Raw genomic sequence first — 23199 nt, 5'->3', positions numbered from 1 at the left:
GTTTAAGCACAACCCAGATTACACCCCCACTGTGGTCCTCTATGCCAGCCTCAGAGACGGAACACCAGTCCAAGGTAGTGCATGATTTCATATACTGGTTTGAACAAATATGGAAACATGAAAAACTGAGTTCTAAATTCAAATAAAGTGGGGTCCTAAAGAACATAAAAGTCACAAGTGATCTGTACACTACATCAAACTATTTAAGTGCAAAGCCTGTTATATAACAAAAATTCAAACTGAAAATTCAGATCAGAAAAGCTACCATTTATACGAGGAAGTCTTGGGTGGCCACTCACCACTTGTCTCCTCCTGAGATGCAGAAGCTGAACTTGGGAATACCTCCTGACAACTTTGGAAATTCTAATTACAGAGCAGTTATTCTTGTGTCTAAAACTGATAACAGATGCTTTTTTGTTTCTCAGGGTTTCAGCTCAGCCCTCGTTTCTCTGTGAGGTTGATTAACCGATCTCTGGCACTGAGTATCACTGATGTTGAAGGGAGAGACCTGGGGCTGTACTACTGCATTGCTAATGTGAACACACAGTTAAAGGTTGGGAAGGGAACAATTCTTCAAGGTAAGAGAATATATGTTACATTTTGGCAACTTTATTACAGCAAAACATAAACTATCATGCTTTGACAACCCTTTTCAGATATGTTTGAATATTCAGTTTCACTCTGTCATAAGTTGTTGTCAAGTGTGCATGACAATCACTCTCAAATATAATTTACATAATGTGATTAAGGCAATCAATGCCTAGTTCTTTTGTCATGCACAATTGTTTGTAGGAAGTGTAATAGCCTCTCTCAGTTGCACTCTGTATCTCTCATGCAACATCCTTTTACAAAGCCAGCAGTGATGGTAAGCTTTGACCAGCCCACTCATCCCTTGATGTCACTGGTGACACATATTTCCCACCACAGATCCTAAGTCCACTACACTTAAAGACCCATCATAACATACTTTACACAAGCAGAGGAGATGCAGAGCAGCTGTTTTGGGGACAAGTGTGATTTTATGAAGATGCAGTGTGATTTTATTAAATACAAACAAAATAAAGTAGAAGTTTAACCTTTATTTTCTCTTTGTGTCCTCAGTTTCTTCTCAAAGTCCATGGTCATGGTTTTTCGATCACTGGTACTGTGTGATTGTGAGTTTTGGACTGCTGATTATGATCCTGGCTATTTGCATCTCCAATTGGAAAGCCCGGTCAAAAAAAGAGACCAACAACGAGACCCCCACTGCTAACCATGGAAGACAACGACAAAAACACTTCCAACGACAAAAACAATCACAACACCACCACCAGCTAATGTAATATAACCGTCATACGGCAGGCATTTCAACGTTCTGTTAGAAAGTGTACAACTGTCACTAACAATGTTTGTGAAGGCCCTGAAACAGCCACACTTCATGGAATGATCTTAATCCTGCTTTTCAAGATGTGTTGATTAATAATCATTCAGGGATGTTTCTTTCTTTAAAAAAATAAATTTCAAATAATTATTGATCATACATAGTACACAGTACAGCAATATGAAAACAATGTATAAACCATGACTTGCCATGACACTGGTGGTGATTTTCTGACTGTACCTAAAATAAGATCTAGATGTATCAGAATCAGAATCAGAATCGTCTTTATTGCCATGTAAGTGAAGAGGTTTCACATTACTAGGAATTTGTCTTGGTGATTGGTAACATAAAATAGTAGAATAAAATAGAACAAGGCATCTGTGCATCTGTAACAAACTGCCTGTCTACAACTGTGTCCATGTCTAAATTTTTTATCAGGCTTATAATTAGTTAATGTGGGTTGTTTGTGTCTGTATAGTAGTAGTGGCTGTAGTTTTTTCTTTTTCTCTTTTCTTGCAATTTGTTTGCTATATTAATTTATGTATGTTGCTAGCTGCTATATGCACTTGAATGCAAAGGACCTGTAAGAAAATTGGCAGCTTTCTCCTGAATGTAAATGTATTTTATAACATGTATTTTATAACAAGTAAGAATAAGCTTGCACTAACTGTAGACTGAATACTGTTGAAGAGTTTGGAATGTATTTTGGATTTATTAACATGTGCTAATAAGTCAGATAGCAAATAATGGTAAATAAACTGGCTTGTTTGTTTTTCTTTTTGGGCATTAACTTATTGTATTCTGCCAGATTTTCAAGGCCATGTAGGATACTAATTTTTCATAAAATGTTAAGACATCATTATCATAACATAGTTTAAATGAAGTTGTTCTTCAACAGTTTGAATCAAAAAGTATGAAAAACAATTTTCAAAAAAAAATGTATATGTTAATTTGTTTTCCTTGTATAATTTTGTCCACCCAGGCATATGGTTCTCTGAGTGCAGGATATGGGGGAGCAGTCAAAATGACGGAGTTCACCTAAAAAGACTAACGCCCGAACAGGGACTTGAACCCTGGACCCTCAGATTAAAAGTCTGATGCTCTACCGACTGAGCTATCCGGGCTCTGACTGACTGTACCTTACATTTATATATGTACGCGTTATGGTTAATTCTATAGTTGTATATCATATAAAGCATAAAGAATGTGAACGTGTCAAAATTAATATGTGGTGTTTTCATTTCCTATCATAGCAATGGAAAATACTAGCGTTAAAGCCTTTTGCGATGATGTATAGGCTAACATTACAGTAAACGTTAACAGTAGTCGCCACAACGCGGTTGCCTGTTTGTTTTCGTTACAAAAGAACACTTAAACTGAGAATTAAAAAACACTCAAAGGAAATCTGTTAATGTTGCTTTCGTGCACAACTTGGCCATTTACCTTTTTGAAAAGGAAAATGGAAAGCAGGCCCCAGCGAGATTTGAACTCGCGACCCCTGGTTTACAAGACCAGTGCTCTAACCCCTGAGCTATGGAGCCGTACTTGCTGCTAAGTGACGTCACAAACGCCTAAATCATTGTCAGTCCTATACTACTGCTATTACTGATAACAGTATAATATATAACTAATAATATATATATGTTGCTAAATATATGACAAAAGACACTGCACACTACAACACTCTCCAACCCACAGAGAAAACATTTTCCTAAATGACAGTATGTAAGTAACGAGGCTAAAGCGTCCATGAAATCGATGTAAGTTTCTCCATTTATCCACCAGGTGGCAGTACGTAATCACCCCAAGAGATGAACGTCTGTAGCAGTCTTAAAATGAGTCTCAGTAAAAGAAGCTGCCTGTTGAGGAATTTCATTTTAATACAGCATAACGACCACAAATTGAAACATGCCTTTAAACACATGGTGTGCGTAAAATTTGTTAGAGATTACGATGCCGAATAAAAACAGGCAAATGTCTATATCAAGGAGTATTAAAGAAAAGTCGTCGCTGTTGCACAGTGCTTGGTTTAAACAGAGGAGAATCTAACTCAAAATGTGGTTGAAGCCAGAGTCCTCCCATTGGTTGTCGGTCCTCATCACTGTGGGGGTTTCTGGGCGTGGAGATTGTCAGGAGCCGGGGGAGCAGATGTCGTCCCAGTCCCACTTGTAGCCTCGTACGAAGTTTTCGCACGACAGGTCAAAACATGGACGCGAAAGGATGGCAGTAGGATAAACATGGCAGAATTTATTTCAACGCATCGGTGGGGCATAACGTTCTCCTACCCTTAACCCATTGGAAGGAATCCATTCATTCCGTATTCGGATTTTGCATTTTACTACTTTATTATACGGGGATTTGGCTTCATGCGACCACCTGGGGTACAGGGTGAGAAAAGAGCCATGTTAGAAACGAGAGGACGAAAGGGTAGATTTATTTCATGAAGAAGCCTATGACGATTCTGGATTTTGCTCCAAGTGTCTTGGACTAGGAGAGAGGACCCGGTAGTTCATATCAGCAGGTGAATGTTTGATTTAGGTCCTACCCTTTCAGTGTAGTGGTGAAAACGACTGAGCAGACATTTTAAAAGCCTCTTATAACCAAGTGTACAAATGCAATATCTACAGTAGCTGCAAGATACTAGTACTAACACTAAAGCAACTTGAAATAAGACATAGAAGTAAAAAGTACCTATAAAACAACACTTAAAAGTAGTGCCTCTGGGACCAAATGCAGATTGGACAGTTAACTTTTTGGTGTTGTGTTCCCGGAATCCAGACCAGTTGAACCTGTTCTGATGTGACCCGGGTTTGGGGAGTGTTACTCCTGAGGTTGCGCTACTTTCTCAACATTTCGTTATGCTACGCCCCAAACTACGAAAGAAAAACACACACTAGCTGTTGCTATCTTCACCCTGCTAAGGCTGCTTCTGTCGGGATTTATATGCAGACACACCGAGCTCACGCTGTACAAGAAGTAACAACCGAAGCGTTCATTTTAAACACATTTTCCCCATACGGAGGAGAATTCTTCCTCTCACTCAAGAATCCCACAAAACGTAAAAAGGCCGTCGCTGGAAACAACCGACTCGCCGGAGAAGCTATCGTTGCGTCCGGAGCAAACACTGTGGAATATTTACCACAACATTTAGGCCGTTTCATTGTCTGTGTACTTTGGGGACATTTCAAAATCGCGTGACGGTGTTATAATAAAGAGAGTCTGGCGTGGACCGTGATTTCCTTCTCCGCTTGGCAATGCGAGGAGCTCGGATTTTCGTAGAAGAATGTGCCTCCCTCTCCCGGCGTTAGCTCAGCCGCGGCTCCATGTAAGATAAAAATGGCTTTGTTTTAGCTGTTTGGCTACAGGCTGCCTTTATTCATTTATCACGAGGGACAAAACACTCGTGCACTCAGAAAGGATCCAATTAAAACTGATCAGATAAATAAAGAAGTGCTGCTGCTGTTCGCTATGTCGCTGGCCTCTGCCTCCAGCAGACAGACTCTGTTTTGGCAAACAAACCCCTCGCTCATCTCCGAGGGGGCTTAACGATACTTTTAGCTAACAAATGACTGTTTTCGTGGTATTTCATCATTTGTTTCCACTCCAGGGCCAACATTAACAACATGCTCCTGGCCTCTGCCGTGGTGGTGTGGGAATGGCTGAACGAACACGGCCGGTGGCGGCCCTACAGCCCCGCCGTCTCCCACCAGATAGAGGCGGCGATCCGGAGTAGCGACCCCCGTGGAGGGAGCGTCGTCCTCGGCCAGGTGGACAGTCGGCTCTCGCCGTACATCATAGATCTCCAGTCCATGCACCAGTTCAGACAGGACACAGGTAAGACAGGGAGCGATAGGGGGGAGAGAATGCACAGCGTAAGGGTGTCATGTTTGGCCTTTTAGTGTCGGTTCAGGACCACAAAGCTACCCTTGTAATATAGCAGAGGTGGGCATTACTGGACAGGCTGCTTCTTGGCATCTGCCTGTTGTTTGCTGCTGATTTCTGTCTTGGCTTTTTTAACATAATGCCTTCAATCACCGTTGACCTAAAACACACCATTTGTCTATGCTGTATGGTTCTTTAAGAGACAAAATTGTAATCTCTGTAGTCTGGATCCTTAATAAAAGAAATTATGAATATTACTTGAGATTCAGTCCATCCTCCCTGTGATCCTGACCAACAGCAGTCAGCCAGATGTTGACCAGAAAAGATTTATGTGGGACTTTTGCGGCATTTGAGCAGATCCATTTCAGCAGACACCAGCTCAGTGTTTTCATGATGTAGAGCTTTGCATATCTTGGTCTGGATCTAGGATTTTATGCCAGATCTCCAGCACGTTTTCAGTGCAGCCACATTAAAGTTTGATTAGCAGCTCATGTACAAAGACAGCCATATCTGGGACATCTGTGGCGAGTTTTGACTAAAATGTGGAGGACAAGAATGTAACAGTTTTTGAGTTTTCTGAACTGATCCAATGACTTGTGAAGATGCTGCTCAAAGTAGGGGCTTGATTAGAAAAGAAATTGCAACTGTTCTTTTGTCAACAAAGTAAAGACAGTAATCAACATGGATTGATTTATTTAAAATGGATTTTTTATTATTGTGCTGTAAAACCTAACTAAAATTCAGTACTGTAAGCTTTGAGGAGTAAAATCAGCATCTTGTTTGTTACACAATTTTTCATAATTGCACCATAATATAACCAGAAAACATTCATGACATGTTTTAGTATTGAGCCTTCAAATTGGAATTGACTGATATGGACAATAGAGATTATTAGTAATCTAGAAGACTAATAATTGCTAATTGGTATGGAGAAGGAATTTCTTTAACCTTGCTAGTTTTGTACTCAGCAGTTTCACAGCACAGTGGCTTGGTAGTTTTCTCTAAGCAGGAACATATTGCCTTTTTGGAACCCATCCAGGCTAAATAGTACATGCGTGTGTTATAAACTATGTACTGTTGTTTGTATTTAAATAAATATTTGCTGCAGTCATATTGTTAATATACAGGCACTCGGTGTCTACGCCAGATAAACCTAATCTGTTGAATTGCTCTACAGACTCTTGTGTTGGTTTGGCCCCTTTTCAAAGTGTGTGTGTATGTGTGTGTGTGTGAGAGAGAGAGAGATGGTTGTGTTTGGTTGAGATTCGACAGTATGACGGTGCGCAGCAGCTGCGAGTGGCTACTGCACCACTGAGTTAGCTGCATTCTTTAGCCCTTATCCACTACGCACACAGCAGCTGCACACTCCTGACATGAGGAGACAGAGACAGACCCTGATTCTGTGGAAAGAATGGAATATTTCAAGGCCTAATGAGCAGAGAGTTGCCCCCCCCTCCCTCTAAGTGTTTAGTTTCATCAATAGGCGAAAGTCCCAAGGGCCTTTCGGTTTTGGCTTTGACATGAGTGAGATAGAAAGATATGAGTGTGTGTGTGTTGTGTGTCATGGGGGGGGGGGGTGTAGAAGGAGTGGGAGTGGTTGTTGCAGAAGGAGTGACTTTCACTCCTCTTCCATTGTTGGATTTTGTTGAACAGATGTGAGTTTAATTCTTTATGGCTGTGGGACACACACACACACACACACACACACACACGCACTCACACTCACACGGGATGAAAGTCTGAGGGTTTTGAGGAGGCAGAGGGGTGTGGCTGGCAGATTTGGGGCTGCTGGTTGTTACAAGTTCAGTTAAAATGAAGGAGCGAAAGAAAGATGAAGAAGGAAGGCAGTGACCGTGATCACCTAGGTTCCACTTCTTCTAGGTTAGCGAAATAGTGGGCTTTGAGTTCTTACACTCCTGCTCCCACGTCAGATCAAATCTTTTATTTCTCCTAGCTGCTTTTAATTTAATGAGTAATGTACAAAACATTCATGTAGCGTGTTGTCATTGTGTAGCAAGCAGTGATCGTTGTTTTCATTGGTGTTGCTGGCTGTCAGGAATCAGCTGTAGCTCATTAACATGACCTCAGCCTGTAATACAGTGTGGGGGCACTTTAGTGTGCATGTTTGCATTGAGGCAGCTTAGTGTGTGGATGTATGATGTGGCAGACAGGAAACATGGAGAGAGAGAGAGGAATGTGCAGCACATCAGGCATGGTGGTTGTGTGAAATGTGCTTTAACCATTCGGCCATGTGGGTTCCCCAAAAAAACAATGACAGCATGATTTATACACTTTCCACACATCTTGTCATGTATATAAGGATACCTTATTGAATTTATTGAATTTATTTTTTTTTTAAGAATTTTTGTTTTTGCATTTTGCACAAGAGGATGAAAATGTAAATTCCCACAAAACCAATGACAAAGGTTTGAGCGTTGATGCCCTCCCCTCCCTCGGCGTGCACACACACGCACAAACACAGAGTTCACTGACAGTGTAAATGAAAGTGACCAGATTGTTGGCTTGGAAGATATCAGCTTGGATGTGGAAGATAATTTTCTTCTTATTAAAACCTTCATTCCAGACTTTGTCGGCTGCTGTTTATGTAAACACTACTCAAAGCTACTGTGCAGCTCAGTGACGGAGACAGATAGAGACAGACGGCAGCAGTGGTCGAGAGAGTGAGAGGAGAGAGAGAGGGGGGGAGCGGTGAATCAGACAAATAAATCATTATTTTATGATTGTTTTGTGGCACTTATGTTCTAAAGTACAACAAAAAACCCTGTGGGAAGGTGCTGCATGGCCAGATTTTTGTGTGAATTCTGCAGAAGTGCACACTTTATCCCGTCTGCTGTGTGGAGCTGGCCTTGCGCCTGTGGGTGAAGTTTAACCACGTCCAGCGAGGGGGTCATCATCAGAAACACACATCGATTCGGGTCACCTGGGGGAAAGTTTTAAGCGCAACACACACAAAAATGTTATTTCTTATTTAAAAGTAGCACAGATGTTAGCAGGCTGTATTAGCTGTTTGGACTCGTGATAGTCTCACAACCTGTGACTTATAGTTACAGAATCAGAATGGGTACAAGCATATGCTAACCCTAGTCCAAACTGCAGGATTACATCCCCGATTTTCCACTTCCTGCCTGCTTTTGGAAGTCGTGACTAACGCCAGAAGCAAATCAGCACACGCAGTCCAGTGCTGTGTGTGAACGTTGCCAAGAGCTTGCAGAGGCCTCACAGACGCCCAGAACATATCAAGCAGGTTAAATGTCTGGCTGTGTCGGGGCTGTTAAGAGCGGACTCATGCATTCTTCATGCATCTGTTTGTGTGGAGGAAGCCCGATAATATCGCTCCCATCGAAATACATTGGCATACAGTGGAAGGTGAAAAAACTTTCTTATTCCCCCTTATGATCTTTGGCACAACACAGTAAACAAGACGACTGTTTTCAGAGTTCAGTGTAGATTAGGTTCTTATATTACCTTACAGACATTCTTTCTTTCTTTCTCTCAACACACACAGCTAATCCGTTCACCTGTGTCACGGCATCACCCCACTTTCTTATCTCCACAGTGTAACCAAGCATATTCGGCGGTTTTATTTCCTGAAAATTATTGTCTATCTCAACCTTTTCTGCCTAAAAACAATAACTTGATAATTTGTTAATATTATGCATTGTTGTAGGTGAATATACATTTTGAGTCTAGAGACATATTCACCACAATAGATGCAAGCTTTTTGGTATTTGTAACTTGTCGTCTTTCTCTTATCTTTAATCTCTTATTCTTTTATTTGTTGCAAATAAGCGTATAAGCAACTTGGATTGTTCGCTGTTCTTATGTGGTTTCCCCCCCCCTGTGACAAAACACCATCAGGGATTCCTCCTGGTGAAAAATCTTTGTCGCATGTGAAGCCCTCTCACTGATCAGTCATGTGGCGTGACAACCACAACAACCTCAAGATTCACATTATTATTAAACATACAGTTTTGTAATGTGCGCAGTACAGCGACAACTCTTATTGAGGCTAATCGTCACGTGTACGAAAACTGAGGTGTGTTTGTTAACAAGGTGTCACCTTTCGAGAGGTGAATTCACAGGAGTCGGCTGAATCGTGTTTGGATTCTGCTTCAGCTAGTCAGCCAGCTGTCTGCAGATGTCAACATCATGTCTTGTCAAGAAGCCCGAGCATCAGGAGCAGATGAATGCTGAAACTGACTCTACAGGTTTCAGGGATGGGCAATCTGATTATTTTAGATAACAACTGGTTTTGAAAGAGCGCATAATCTACTATTCAGGTGAAATCGACAGGTGGACTGATTGGACAGATTTATTCACTGGCTTTGATGAAAAACTATCATCCTTGTGCACTTGTCAAACATGCATTCGGCGAGTAGAAGACAGCACAGATTCTTTATTCTAATTGCAGCGTATCTATGTTTCACTCACGTGTAAATGAACAGGCTGCAGACAGGCGCCTCTTAGGTTTTGCACTCTGAAGGAGCATTGGAGTCTATTAGAAGCACACTTGATTTTTTTTTACCCCATTTAAACACAGCGAGCAACAAGTTGTACAAGTTCGGATTGGTTGCCATCTGTTGCCCTCCCTGTGCCTTGTGGTTGGAAGAGAGTGTCTTTCCTCCTTGCCTCGGCCTCTGAGCAGAATCGTGGACAGATAGGACAGGCAGCGTTAAGGAAACCCCTGCGGTCCTCAGCTTAGCCTCTCTTTGAAAGCCTTGTATGCCCGGCGTAACAAGTCAGAGCACATGTTGCCTTTGATTGCTACTAGTGCTTATCGGTGTGTTAGACAGGATGGTCATTGCTGTGGCGTTGGTCTGGTTTCTTGGATCGTCTGAGCTTTCAATGGTGTCGCTCCTTTGTTTGACTGCTGAGTCATGGCGACATAAACTGTTCATGCTGACAGTTGGGCTCTTTCTTCATCCCAAACAAATACAAAAAATACAAGACACATCGCTTCTTGTGTACTAGAGGGTGTAACCGCCTCGATGACCCATCTTGAATCACTACACTGTGCTCTCGGTTTACAAGAGAGAGTCGGAAAACAAAACCTGTAAAATCCTAACCTTAACAACTGGTGACCTGTCATGCTTTTCTCGCTGCGCTGTTGTGCTCTCTTTGAAACCATGTAGGCTGAGTCAAGTATTTATCGTAATATAAAATATGATAAGAAATAGGCCTTTCCATTTGGTCATTTTATATTCATGAAATTTGTAGAAAATGTGCTATATTGTGATTTGTATATCTATCTGGGATGTCAAATGAGTCATATTGGCTGTGTGAGATTTCACTCATATCGCTGAGCTGTTATTATTGTATGCACCATGTGTGCTTACCACAGTGTTTCGGGGCATCTCTGACATTTGGGGGAGGTCTAAAACCAACCCCACCTCACCCCACCCCACATCGATGGCGCCTCTGCTTTCATACAGTTGTTTGTGTCTGTAACAAACAGGTCTTCCTGTAGATTCAGAGGGAGATTGTAATCTGACACTAGATTAACTCTGTGCTCCTTTTAGCTTTAGAACGTAAGTCTTATTTTAACCTGCAATTCAGACGTCAGTACACAAAGTGTGTAACATATTTCTGTTTTAAAAAGTCAAGCATAGTGTAGGAGCATTGGACTGACAAACATCAGAAGTGTCCAGGTAGCGATGTGTCCATTTTACACGTATTTACCCGAGTTGCCTGTGACAGAATGGAATAATCTGATGAATTTGGTTGGAGTTTGGATTTCTCTGCTTTAGTTGTGCAAACAGGAACTGAGAGGGGACTTTGGTTGATGCAATGAGGGGCTCAACATGAAAATGAACATTAAACAGAAAGATGTCACGCTGTCAGCATATGTTTACCCTTCTTTGAAATTAGTTAATTCAAGCTGCTTGGACTGCAGCCACTGAGAGAAGGCTGTGATTTTTTTTTTAAATGAAAAGACATTTATTTTATGACATTTTGGTAAAATGGGAGAAATACGTTTTTATTTCATGGGGCTTCTAAAGCGTGGCTTGTCGTCAGTCTCTTTGTGGGGTGCTTCTCAAACGTTGAGGGCCTGCTCCTGCAGCATGTTGCTCTTCTCGTTCCAGCTGGTCCTGCTGAAGGAGACACATTCCCAGACCCCCACAAAGCCCCGGGGCGTGAGGGTCATGGTAGAGGGGGAGGCAGGCTTGCACTGGGGACTCCCCAGAGACACAGGGGGTGGACTGTCGTGACAAGAAAGGGGGAGGCAGTGGAGCCAACACTGACTACATTTACTTGCACACAACAAACAGGGTTACTGGGACAGTTCAGGTTATGACAGGAAATTACAGAACATGTTTACGTGACCTGCAATAACTCATTTATATGATGTTTCCTTCAGAGTTTTTTCTAAATCTGGTCAGATTCCTAATCATTTCTTTGGTCAAATAGTTCCTGATTAAATATATAATTGAACGGTATAAATTGATTTTTCTTCTTTTGCTCTTTTTTATGCTACAGTGAAACAAACTGGAAACACAATACTGATATACAGTATTACTGCCTTATATTTTTGTTATAGTTAGCATGTTAGCATTTAAGCATTCAGTAGACATAAAGAAACAAAGGCATTTATTTGAATATAAGTTCAGTATCGAGTGTTCTGAACTTCTGAGGCAAATCTCTGGCTCTTGATTCAATAAATGCTCCACTGTGGTCACCAGCTACTTGCTAATTTTGTCTGTCTACGTAGCGCAGCATGATTATTCACTTAAAAAACCAGTGAGACTGAATCAAAAAACCAGTACCACGAGCCAAAAAAGGCTAAAAAAGCTTTATACTGCATAAGAATGCTGATTTCTCACATTTAACAGGGGCTAGTTGAATTTTCATAGATGATGGCAATTGCTAAACCACTGCTTCCTGGAGTACAGATTTCAATGCATTTTGTTTTGTTTGACCATTGAGGGTAGGGTCTCTTCTTCATTCGTTTCAAAGCCTCCGCTTTGCATCATACTTCCTCTGCTCCACCTGATCCGTCTTTCACTATCTTTCTCTTTTCTCCTCCATCACCCTCTTTCTCTGCCTTTCTCTCACACACTCTGTGAAGCTGAAAATTGACTCTGAACCCAAAACCCAGGAGACTGGACTCTTTCAAGGTAAGACAGAGTAGAGACAAAGACGGAGAGAGAGTTGAACGGAGTAGGCGGTACTACAAAAGTTTGGGGGGGGGGGTGTGAAAAAAGTGTGGAGAGGGCAACAGAAAGTTAAAAAGCATCAGAATATTGCTTGAGGGAAATGGAATAAGAAATAAAAGGGATTAAAAATCAACATGTAGAAGGAGGAAGATAAAAGATGACAAGACCTGACAAAGAAATTGAAAGAGGACAATGAAAGAATAGAGGCTTATGTGAACACTTTCATGTAGATAATTATGATGGATAATGGCTTAATATACTGTAGTTTAACACGTGTTTGAGTCTTGATAAGAAACTTGTTCTGAGAAAGCAGTAAGCTGTTTTTCCATCCAGTATTAAGGCAGATGCATGACGTCTTTTCAGAAACTGTCAAAACTAAAACTTTGACCATCATCTATTCAACATATGCATTTAAATCACACTATTTCTCCACTGGAAGAACCAAGTTAGCTTCGAGTTAGCGTACTGGGTGCCGTCTGTTCTGTCTGTTTTCGACGTTCACACATCATAAATCACAAGAAAATAGCAGGAAGGAAAGCCAGAGAAAGACGATGAAAGAGGTGGAGGGGTCAGAGCGCAGCCTTTTCCCTCCCACTTGATGTTGTGAAACTCTGCGTGTCGAGTTACTGTGGGTCTCTGGTGGGACATCACTCACTGCCTGTGCTGCAACACACACACACTATTGGTATATGTATATGAAAACACATGACAAACACATCAGTAACTATGTCACTGCTGTGTTATTTATCATTCCTTGACTTTGAACACTCCAAACTTAAACCTATTAAACTTAGTCACCAAACATAAGCACCAAAGGACGCGTTTCACGAGCGCACACAGGCTGACGACGCTGATGATGTCATGTGATGCATTTAGAGGGGTTCACAAGGAGGCTAAGAGACGAAATGGAAAGAAGAATCACCGCCAGACAATGTGTGTGTTTTTGACAGATAGAAATGTGAGCCTGTTTCTTATTGGGGAGGGTTTTGTTTTCAAAATCCAATCAGTACACACACACACACACGTCATTTTCAGTCAGTGCTGAAGCTTTGTTAGCTTGCAAGGTTAATGTTTTTCTCATCCGAAATAGAATTTAGCTATGATGTGCACTGTGGTGGTATAATCTCTGCTGTGGCTCTGCAGGGAACGTTGTGACGTAAAACAAAGCAAACTCAAAGATGTCATGAGGGTTATCCCAACTTGGGCTTCAGACTTTAAACATGCGTAACATTAAGCCTTGTGTTGATGATGACTTTTTGGGAGGCAGGGAGGGAGTTGTCATTATGGGAACTGTGAGATCCAGGGCTAAAAATGTATCTCAGCCTTTACTACTTTGATGTGGACAGTTCTTTAATAAATATTTGTCTAATGTAAGTTCTCAGCTTAATGGACATGCAGTAATAAATTAATGGACTGTACACAAAGAGGTGCCGTAACAGTTTGTGTTACCGTTAAAAAGTAAAGTGAAAACATTTGAAGAAAGGAAGAGATATCGGACAGAAAAGGGTAGGCGATCAAGTTGAAACAATCAAAAGATAGAGGGAGTGGGAAGGGAATGATAAAGAAAAAGGAGTGCTAGAAGATTTTTGTTGCAGACCTCAGGCCAGCTTGACCTGCTAGATAGATTGTGAGCTTGTTCCTCTCTGTTTCAGTCTCTTTGTCCATCTCTTGTACTTAGTCTTTTGACTCTTCCTCCTCACTCTTACGTTTAAGAAACAATTCCACTGCGTTTGATTCAGCATCAACTTTTTTTTTTTTTTTTTTTTAAAGATATTAAACCTTGATAGAGACTCACACATCAGTTATGTCATTTTCTCAACTGCCTTCCCATCTCTTATCCCTCTGCTGCCCACAGGCACTCAGGGCTCTTTGAGGATGATGAGTGGAGAAGTAGAACTAGAGGTCAAGCAATATTTTTGAGAAGTGCTTTAAGTTATCATTAGGAAAATAGCAGCAATTTCATCCAGTTTGCCTCGGGCTGGGTTCAGGTTAGGACAGAAATCATTCTGAGTTCAAACTAGGACCTGTCAAGTTTCAGGGGTGAGAAATGGAAAAAGATATGACAGAGATAATGAGGAGTATGTTGTTATTCCTCTGATGGGTGGATACAAAGTCAAAAAGGCATGAGGTCACACAGTTTTGGTATGCATTTGTGGCTGATTTAGGAGGGACAGGTTGGCAGGGAAGCTCAAGATGATTGTGTGTGTGTGTGTGTTTTTGTGCAATAGAGTCTGTGAAGTACCTTCCCCTACACTAGCCGTGTGTCAGTTTCAAGCTAACTTTGATATCGCAAAAAAGGACAAAGCACTTTGCTTGCGCTTCCATTCACTGGTTTGGTGCAAATAAACTAGGATACGCAAAGGGCTCTGCTCTGTTACACATGGTTATAATAAACTGAGACGAAATGGAGGTTGCGAAACAGAAACAAAACCAGCTGTTTGCCAACCAAGAAGGAAAAGAAGAAGAAGTCGCCAGAAATGATGTGGTCTACTCATCATTCCACAAGTACTTCTGGCTACTAATAGCCATATTGTTGTATATAATGGGACTATACGGGAGGATGCCAAGAACTAAGTTAAATATTTTCTGGTTTAAAATATGTATAAAAATATGTTGGTGGAAACACAGCTACTGTCATCACTTTGATGATGGCTAGACTTGCCATTGCCCCAGTTGTTATTTTGTCATTTCAAAGATAGACAAGATTCAGAACGACTTGTTCACTGTGATGGTCAGCAAGGGTATTTTGGTAAACGGCCTCATTTATTAGTGGTTGAGTGGTGCTGGGAAAGACCACCAGGCGTCTGACTCTGACACCACAGGCTGGGATGGGAAGCACAGGCTGCTATGCAGAAATGAAAAGGAAGCGTTGGCTCATCCTGAATGCTGAATTTTCCCACAGAGGGTTTCTTGATAAGTGAAGGGGGTACAAACACCTTCCTGCCGTGCATGAAGCATGACCCCACCCTAACATGTGCTAGCCTGCTGGTCAGTCTGCAGCCGTGTGTGTGTGTGTGTGTGTGCGTGCAAGGAGGGGTCAGTGGAAGAGAGAACAATAAAGACCAGATGGCGAGTCTCTTTCTCCACCTGCCTCAGGCCTCTTTGTCCTCTCCCTCATTCACTCTCATACATTTCACACTCTTTCATTTCTCTTCCTTATGTTCTTAAGTAGTCACACATATTTCCGCACACTTCTGCCACGCATGTAACAACAATTTACTCTTCTTACGGATGTGGACAGTTTATTCAGCTCAAGTGTATATGCTTTTGTTTTCTTAAAACAACTTACACCTACTTTCTTTACAGTAGGTTAAACATAGACCATGGGTTCACATTTTTAAAATCCGGCACTCACACACAAACAGTCTGACACTACATAAATCCAATGTGAACACACCCAGACATGTTGCACTTGATTTCAACTGTGATTGCCATATGTGAGCAACAGCCCGCCTTGTGTCGATGCGGCTCTCACAGGAAAAATTTAGAAGGGGTGTGGTGCTATGAGAGAGCAGTGGGATTAAGACATTGGCTGTGTACAACACATACACACTTTTACTGTTTAACGCAGAAACACACTTCACTACAGCTGTGACTGTCAGAGCCAGTAATACTTTCCTTTGTCCTTGTATATAATTTCTGAACAAACACACTCACAAAGTTATCCAAAGTTATCCAACAAAGTTAGCCTGATTCCTCTAAATCGCTGCCCATGTTGCAGATATGTTGAACAATTCAAGGTACAGGTCTGGCTTTTTTCTTTACCCTGGGCTACAATTGTAAGTAATTGATCTAAATCAAAGATAATCATTTATCATACACGATATAGGCAAAAGTATTGGGCCACCTGACCATTATACCAACAGGGACTTTAATGACATTGCATTCTAAATACACAGACAGCTTTGCAGAGTGTTTCTGTGGGAATTTTTGCCCTTCCCAAAACTGTTGCCACAAAGTTGGAAGCATAGCATTGTCCAAAATGTCTTGGTATGCTGAAGCATCGAAATTTCCCCTCACTAGAAGTAAGGGGCAGAGCCCAACCACTGAAAAACAGCCCCACGCCACACCTGAATTCTATAATAGAGGTTTGCCTAAATACTTTTGTCTACATAGTATATGTAGTGTATGTGAGATTTGGGATGTACCTGTTGAACATTTATCTCCAATACCAGTTCTGAGATCTCAGCTCATGGTATCTTCTGATATTAAACATATCACATAAACACATATATTACAGGTCTAATACCTCATTAATAACCCCACCTCACCTCGGTGGGATTGCTTTGGCATTAAAAACTGAATTGGTGGCCTGTCATAACAGAATGAATGTAACTTAAAGCGAAAATGCAGCCAAAAAGCGACATTGTTGCCAAAGAAATATGACTAAATCGCGAACTAACAATGGGAGCAGGACTCTTCATAAGCTTCATAAGCTAACGCTTCATAAGCTAACGCTCTTGCAAATCAGCCTATTATCCTCAGTCATAACAATATAACACCAACTAGGCCGAACATGTATAAACTTGACTATATCTTCCTGATTGCCTCAAGAATTTGTGAGTATTGAAGATTATCGCTTGTTCACCGTTTTGTGCACTGACTATCACAGGATCGATGGTATTTCACCGTCATTCTGGACACACAGCTCACATAAAGGATTTTGTTGTATACGTACAAGAATTCCTTGGGCAACAATAAAGCTGAACGTTTTGCCTTTTATTATGAGCCATCAGGAATCTTTGGACAAACGTTCACCATTTTTTGTTTGTGTCCTCGTCTGTGCTTTTCAACACAGCTTGCGTATATAATAATCTTTAGAATTTAGTCATTTGGAAGAATTCAAAGTTTTTCTTTTGTCAGTGTGAAAAGATAAGACATTCTGTTTAAACAAACCTTGAGGAAATAACTTAATGGCACTGTTTGATCTCTCTGGAAGATGATCAGCCCTCTGCTGCCCACATCACAAAGACAGACAGACAGACAGACAGCAGTGCGGCTCGGCTGCAGTCTGCTGATTGTCTGACTGTGGATGAACTCTGCAGTTTGAGAGAGAAATAAAGTTTCACCTGGTAATCAGCAGGTCAAGTGCTCCCTGCTGTGCTGGATTCATTCAACCAAGAGTCACAGAGGACGAGGGGGTTGTATGGTTTAACAAACACTGTTTTTTGCCTTTATCTCATGCATCTTAAAGCCTCTTCATAAATTTCTCTGTCTCTTCCTGTAACACACCTTGTCCTATTGGCATGTCAGGATTTTCTTCTTAAGTAGTCCTCCAGCAGATGAACTTCTGGACAGCTGTAGACACAACAGTACAGTGGGTGATGTCTCAGTTTATTTATTCACTTCCTCTCTGTCTCCGTCTCTCTGTCCACACCAAACAAATGCCCACCCCCCATCCTTTCAGTCCCTTGCTTTTGATGTCTGTGTGCTGATGCCACTATGCCAATATCACCTCTTTGTGCTAGTCTCTCACTCACTCTCCAACACACACACACACACACACTCACATATGCCTTCCTTGCCTTGTGCTGGCATTGGCTGAATAGCCTGTTACCCCTGGAGACAGAGGCCGTTTCTGGTTGGTTGTTTTGGGGACCACCCCCACTCCCTCACCCCTCCGACGTACTGGGAGAAAGAGTCATTGTTGTCTGCTGGTTATTTATTTGTATTTAAAATTATTTATTCCATTGTTCTCCAATTTTTTATGGGTGTGTTTTTCATTGAAATATTGGGGTGAAAGTTAAGATGCAAGTATATGAGTATATGATCAAATCATGCATCTGGTTAGAAAGGCTACATCGAGGCTCTGTAACCAGTGCTTGTTGCATATTGTCAGTCGTAAAGTATGTAGTTCTCATCACATTGAATTGGAATGAACTGCAACTGATGAGACATTAAAGTTGTCCTTTTTACTGCAAATGTATATTGATTCAAAATATCAGTTGTCAGTCATTGTGATATGAACATCCATGACGAAGAGGAGAAAAATTATTTTATTTTGGCCAATTAGGTGAAGCCCCAGCTAGCCATCAGCTACCCTCAGACTAATGCTTCAGCCATCAGCCTGAATGTTCAATCTGTAGATTCACTGTAACATTTTAGTCCGTTAATTATAAATAGAGTATTGCATGTATCCCAGGTATTGTAGCTTAGTGTGTGAAGATGCTGATGTAACTATGCAGGCGTGTTTTACAGCTTAGTGGACTGCATATTCCTAACAGTTGGCCTGTTGTGTGTTGGCTCACTTGCAGCAAGAAAGAACATTCTTCTTGAGATTTTTTTTTTGTCTGCACACATGGCTCCTCGACTGCAGCTTAAGTTTGCGTAGAGCCTCTGGCTTGTACAAAATGTGACTCTTCTGATGCTTGAGCACTGAGCCCCCACTCATTTCCAGAATCTAGAGCAATGACGCGACTGTTCATTCGCTGTGTACATTCACTGTGTACATCTGTTTTTGTATTGTTGCTTTGTATCTTGGCTGCACTAGCACTCAGGGCTGGCATAGGTACTCGATATCTTTAAGGTAGTGGCTGAGATAACATATTACTAATTAGTATTGAAACTTAACTTAAAACACACATGATACCTGAATTTGATTCTTTTTGTACCCAGATATAAAAAAAATTGCCAAATCAACCCGTACAGTTTGAGGTGTGGTGAATGGTGTGTGTTTGATGTAAACATATGTTGGGAATCAAATTAAATACTCTGTTTGTGTCAGTATCATTTTAAGGGTACCGGTAATGTTTTTCAAATGATACCCAGTCCTGCCAGCATCACTATATGATACTTTTTAAAAATTTTTGTCAATTCAATGTAATTTATTTACTTTTTTTTGTCATTGCTGAAGCTCTTACCAAGCCATCTAAAAATAATATGCTAAATTTTGCAGCGTTCCCCACTTGATTAGCTTTGCTTTTGAAACCCTGGGTCTTTTATCAGGTGGAGAGTTTCCTGGTTAACTATTAAAGAAACATGTTTGGGCAGAGTCTATTAACTAATGTACATTTTTTCATCCTCTTTCCATTCAAGGTACCATACGTCCAGTGCGGAGAAGCTTTTATGATCCTGCTTCGGCCCCTGGTCAGGGCTGGCAGTGGGAGTGGGAAAACGATGCTGGTACATGGACGCCCTACGACATGGAGGTGGCCATTGCCATCGAGAACGCCCACCACCGCCAGCAGCCCTGCCTCGACCTCACACCGCTTGGCTTCTGCTACCTCATTGATTTTCAGAACATGACACAGGTGTGTTTCTTCACACACACACATCAGTGACAAAAGCAAACTGAAACTTCTTCAGCCAATTATTTAGCTTTTAACAGCATCATCCTACTAATGTGATTACGAGGGTCAGCTAGTAATCCGAAATGTCAGATGCTAACGTCTTGTTCTGTTCTCCTGCAGGTGAACAGACAGAGCCAGAGGTGTCGGAGGATTCAGAGACGTGCTGACATGACCTACCCTTTGGTGTCTGGTCCTCTCCCGCTGCCCAAAGGGGGAGGTGTGGGAGGAAGTGGAGCCCTACTGGGTGTTGGGGTTTCAGGGACCACTTTGGGAACTGGAAACTCTGTCTATCCCAATGGGGGCATATCAGCTACTGGACTGGGCCAGCCTTGTTCCTGCCAGCAGTGCATGCTGGTCCTTAGTGTGAAGACCAATACAGGAGGAGGAGGGGGAGGAGGAGCAGGTATACAGACTCTAGGTAGACGCTCACTAACCATGCAGCGGCCCAAGAATTCAGCACCTGCTGCCTCCAAACCTCTGAGTCCATCTAAATCAGCCACTTTGGGACGAGGACAGCAGCAGAACTCCAACTCCAACTCCAATTACTACCAGACGCTGCCGCATGGTCTTGCCATTTCCAAAAACACAGCTTCTCCGCGAAGGAACGCCCAACTCTTTGCTCAGTCGCTGGCTGCCCTCACCGCCGGCACCTCCTCTCTGGGTATCTCCTCCAGACCACCTCCACCATCCCTCCCGCCTCCTCAGCCACCGTCATCCAACCCAAATATGAACCCTCCGTCCATTCCTGCCAAGCATTCCTCATCGTCAGCCAGCGAATCGGTGCCAACTGCCACATTAATTTCCCCTGCCAGCAGCGTGACCACGCCCCCTTCTCCTGTACCCTCTCCATCACCAGTGGTGATGAAGCCACAGCGCACCCCGTCGTCTGCAGCAACAGTGTGCCATGCCCCGTTGCCACAGAGATCAAGCTTAGCCGGGCTGAGCAGACCAGCGTTACAGAGGATTGCGATGGCCCAGTCCAGAGCGCTCATAGCATCAGGGTGAGTAAATACAAAAGCAAGACCTCTGACTTTGGAAGAAGACAAACAGCACCAGCAGCTTCATTTATAGTTATTTGCATGGTCTGAAGATGGTGTGCTCAAGTGTTGTTATCATATGTTTATTTATTTTACTTTTTGCACTGTGAATTTCCACAATAAACATCACAAAGAGCTGCAGGGTCAGAATATCTGAGAATCATAAAGCTCCTGCCCTGCTTTACCGTTCCTAAATTCAGATTTAGTGTTACCAACTGTCGGTCTAAATTTAAATGTAGACCAGCATTATGGCCCCCTTCTTTTTTTCTTTTTTTTTTAATTTGGCTCAACAGAACAAGGTGTTTTAGGTTGAAGGATTACGCTCGCAGCATGCAGTATGTTGTCACAGAGTGTAACTGATACTGGATTTTCTCCCTATTGTAATCACAAACATTTATTAAATCTGTACAGGCATGCAGTAAGAAATTCTCATTAACACAGGGTCATTTGCATGATCAAACACACAAGAATACTCATGCAGATATGCCTGGCTGTGCCTGCAATGCTAAATAAGTATGTACACATAAACTCATATGCATACATCCAACCCTTGCGCATCAGAATGTGTTATGCTTGATTGTATTATAATGAGTCATGCATTTGTTACTCTGCACTCTGACTGTAATCTGACTGTGATGTTATTTCAGAGGTGTGACTCACGCTCATTTCTTCTGTTGTTGCTGTGATTGTATCTTGGGGTTTCAGGCCTGTTTAGCGTTAATATGCTAATTTCTTTAATGAAATACTTGTGCGTTATACAAAATCCACTAAACTAGAAAGAAGACAGATAGAATGACAGGCAAAAGGCACAGCAGAAGAATTATAATGGGGACACAAGAGAGATTCAGTAGTTGGTACTGTGTCAGCTGCACTCACAGGCAGTGATTTCTGCTGACCTTACAATTCAGAATCAAATGTATGTTAACAACTAATGTAGACTAACTACAACCAAATAATCTGAAAAATGGAAACAAGGCCAGGCTGAAATTATAAACTGACATTGTAAATGTTTACTTGAATTCCTGTGGAATATGTTTCAGCATGTGCATGTCTGTTTGCCATTGGTGTGTTTCAAAAGTGAGCCGAGTCCTCTGTGTGCTGTCCATCTGTGAAGTGGCATCTGTAGAGCAGAAGGGGAGGGGGGGAGGCATTGTGGGAGAGGGCAGATGAACAGTGTGAAGGCTGTGGCTCAGCAGGACCTCCTTCTCTCTGAAGCTATTTTATGCATGCAGCGGTATGCATGGTGCAAAGGTCTGGCTCTGTCAGGGGATCCACATGATCGCCTCAGGTTGGAAACATGTGATCCAGCCAATGGAAAAACACACTTGTTGGATTGGAATTTACTGAAAAACATGTGGACAAAGAAAATCTCACAATCACGGTGAGATGCCAGAACAGTACTGTAAAGTTAACGGCGTGTTTTCATGTCAGTCTGTCTTCACCATCACCAAGATAACTCCAGCTAAATCCAGTCAGGTGCATTTGGACAGCTGCTATTGAACTCGGTTGTGTGAGCCTGCGTATTCAGTGCAACTTGAGGTCTTCTTGTTTGTTGGCACGACAGTGTGAGGAGAAAACACAAACAGCAGTTGACCAGTTGCAGATGACAGCGAATGGGGCGGACTGGGGGAGGTGAATGAGCTGCTAGGAAATGATCTCTGCAAATACACCACATCTGACTTTGTTTGGGGGTAAACTGGCAGTCTTACCTGCCCTGCCAGGTAATGGTTGTTCTCCTGAGTCATAACTCCGGACTCGGAGTGACATCACATCAGTTAAAAACCGAGCTGGATGCATTCTGTTTGCCGCAATGCAACACAGGTCATTTGTAACGTTATCGTACGTTATCACATCCATTGTTGTGATAGCAAGATCAACCGGTTACAAGCAGCACCAGCTGATAAACAACTCGTTATGCTGTATTTTACGCCTAACAAGACCATAGCTTTATGGTGATAGACAGCAGTAAGACAGTATTGTGTACATAGCCTACTAAACTGGACACAAAAAAGACATAAGCACTTAAAACAAGCAAAACCACATCTTTATTTATAGTTGATTCTCTGGGCAGCCATCTTGGTTTGCGAACTCGGTGTCCTCTGAGGTCAATCGAGATGGCGAGTTGGAATTCCGACTTGGTGGCGTTTGATTTGTCACTTTCAGCTTCGGATGTTAGGAAACAATTCAGAAAAGGATTTACAAGTACAATTCGAATGCTGCGTGATTCTCCAGTCATTGTAATCTCTTTTCTCTATGTATATAAAAATTATATTTTCCTTTCAGCCATGGAAGCTAAACCTATGGGTGGCAGTGACTGTCTGTTGTCTGTCAGTCCATCCCACTACCATGCAGTGTCAACATTTAGTTCAAAGCACAGCTGTGCCTTTAAATGAAGCCATAAAGCACTGATGAGTGCACTGCTGTCTTTTCCATCTCCACCATGCTTGACAGTCATA

At 42.0% G+C, this 23199-nt stretch overlaps 1 protein-coding gene and 2 non-coding genes across 4 annotated transcripts in view; 1 reads left to right on the top strand and 2 right to left on the bottom strand.

The window, feature by feature from the left end:
• Positions 1–2411: 2411 nt before the first annotated feature.
• trnak-uuu lies at positions 2412–2484 on the bottom strand. The gene has a single exon. It is a non-coding gene; the product is annotated as a tRNA-Lys (tRNA).
• Positions 2485–2828: 344 nt separating this feature from the next.
• Positions 2829–2901, bottom strand: trnat-ugu. The gene has a single exon. It is a non-coding gene; the product is annotated as a tRNA-Thr (tRNA).
• Positions 2902–3367: 466 nt separating this feature from the next.
• LOC124065698 (E3 ubiquitin-protein ligase DTX4-like) overlaps positions 3368–23199 on the top strand; it is a 30681-nt gene continuing 10849 nt past the window's right edge. The window contains exons 1-4 of one of the 2 annotated variants that reach the window (XM_046401345.1): positions 3368–3881; positions 4968–5194; positions 19453–19667; positions 19827–20707. In XM_046401345.1, the coding sequence (XP_046257301.1) occupies positions 4984–5194; positions 19453–19667; positions 19827–20707 (1307 nt within the window). In that variant the 5' untranslated portion in view covers positions 3368–3881; positions 4968–4983. Of the gene's footprint in view, positions 3882–4040; positions 4686–4967; positions 5195–19452; positions 19668–19826; positions 20708–23199 lie in introns of those variants that run through there. The other variant, XM_046401335.1, reaches the window with a different exon arrangement.

This window comes from Scatophagus argus, chromosome 2 (assembly GCF_020382885.2).
Source record: "Scatophagus argus isolate fScaArg1 chromosome 2, fScaArg1.pri, whole genome shotgun sequence".
Taxonomy (NCBI): domain Eukaryota; kingdom Metazoa; phylum Chordata; class Actinopteri; family Scatophagidae; genus Scatophagus; species Scatophagus argus.
Note: the sequence above shows the minus strand (reverse complement) of the source record. Positions and strands in the feature narration are given on the sequence as shown.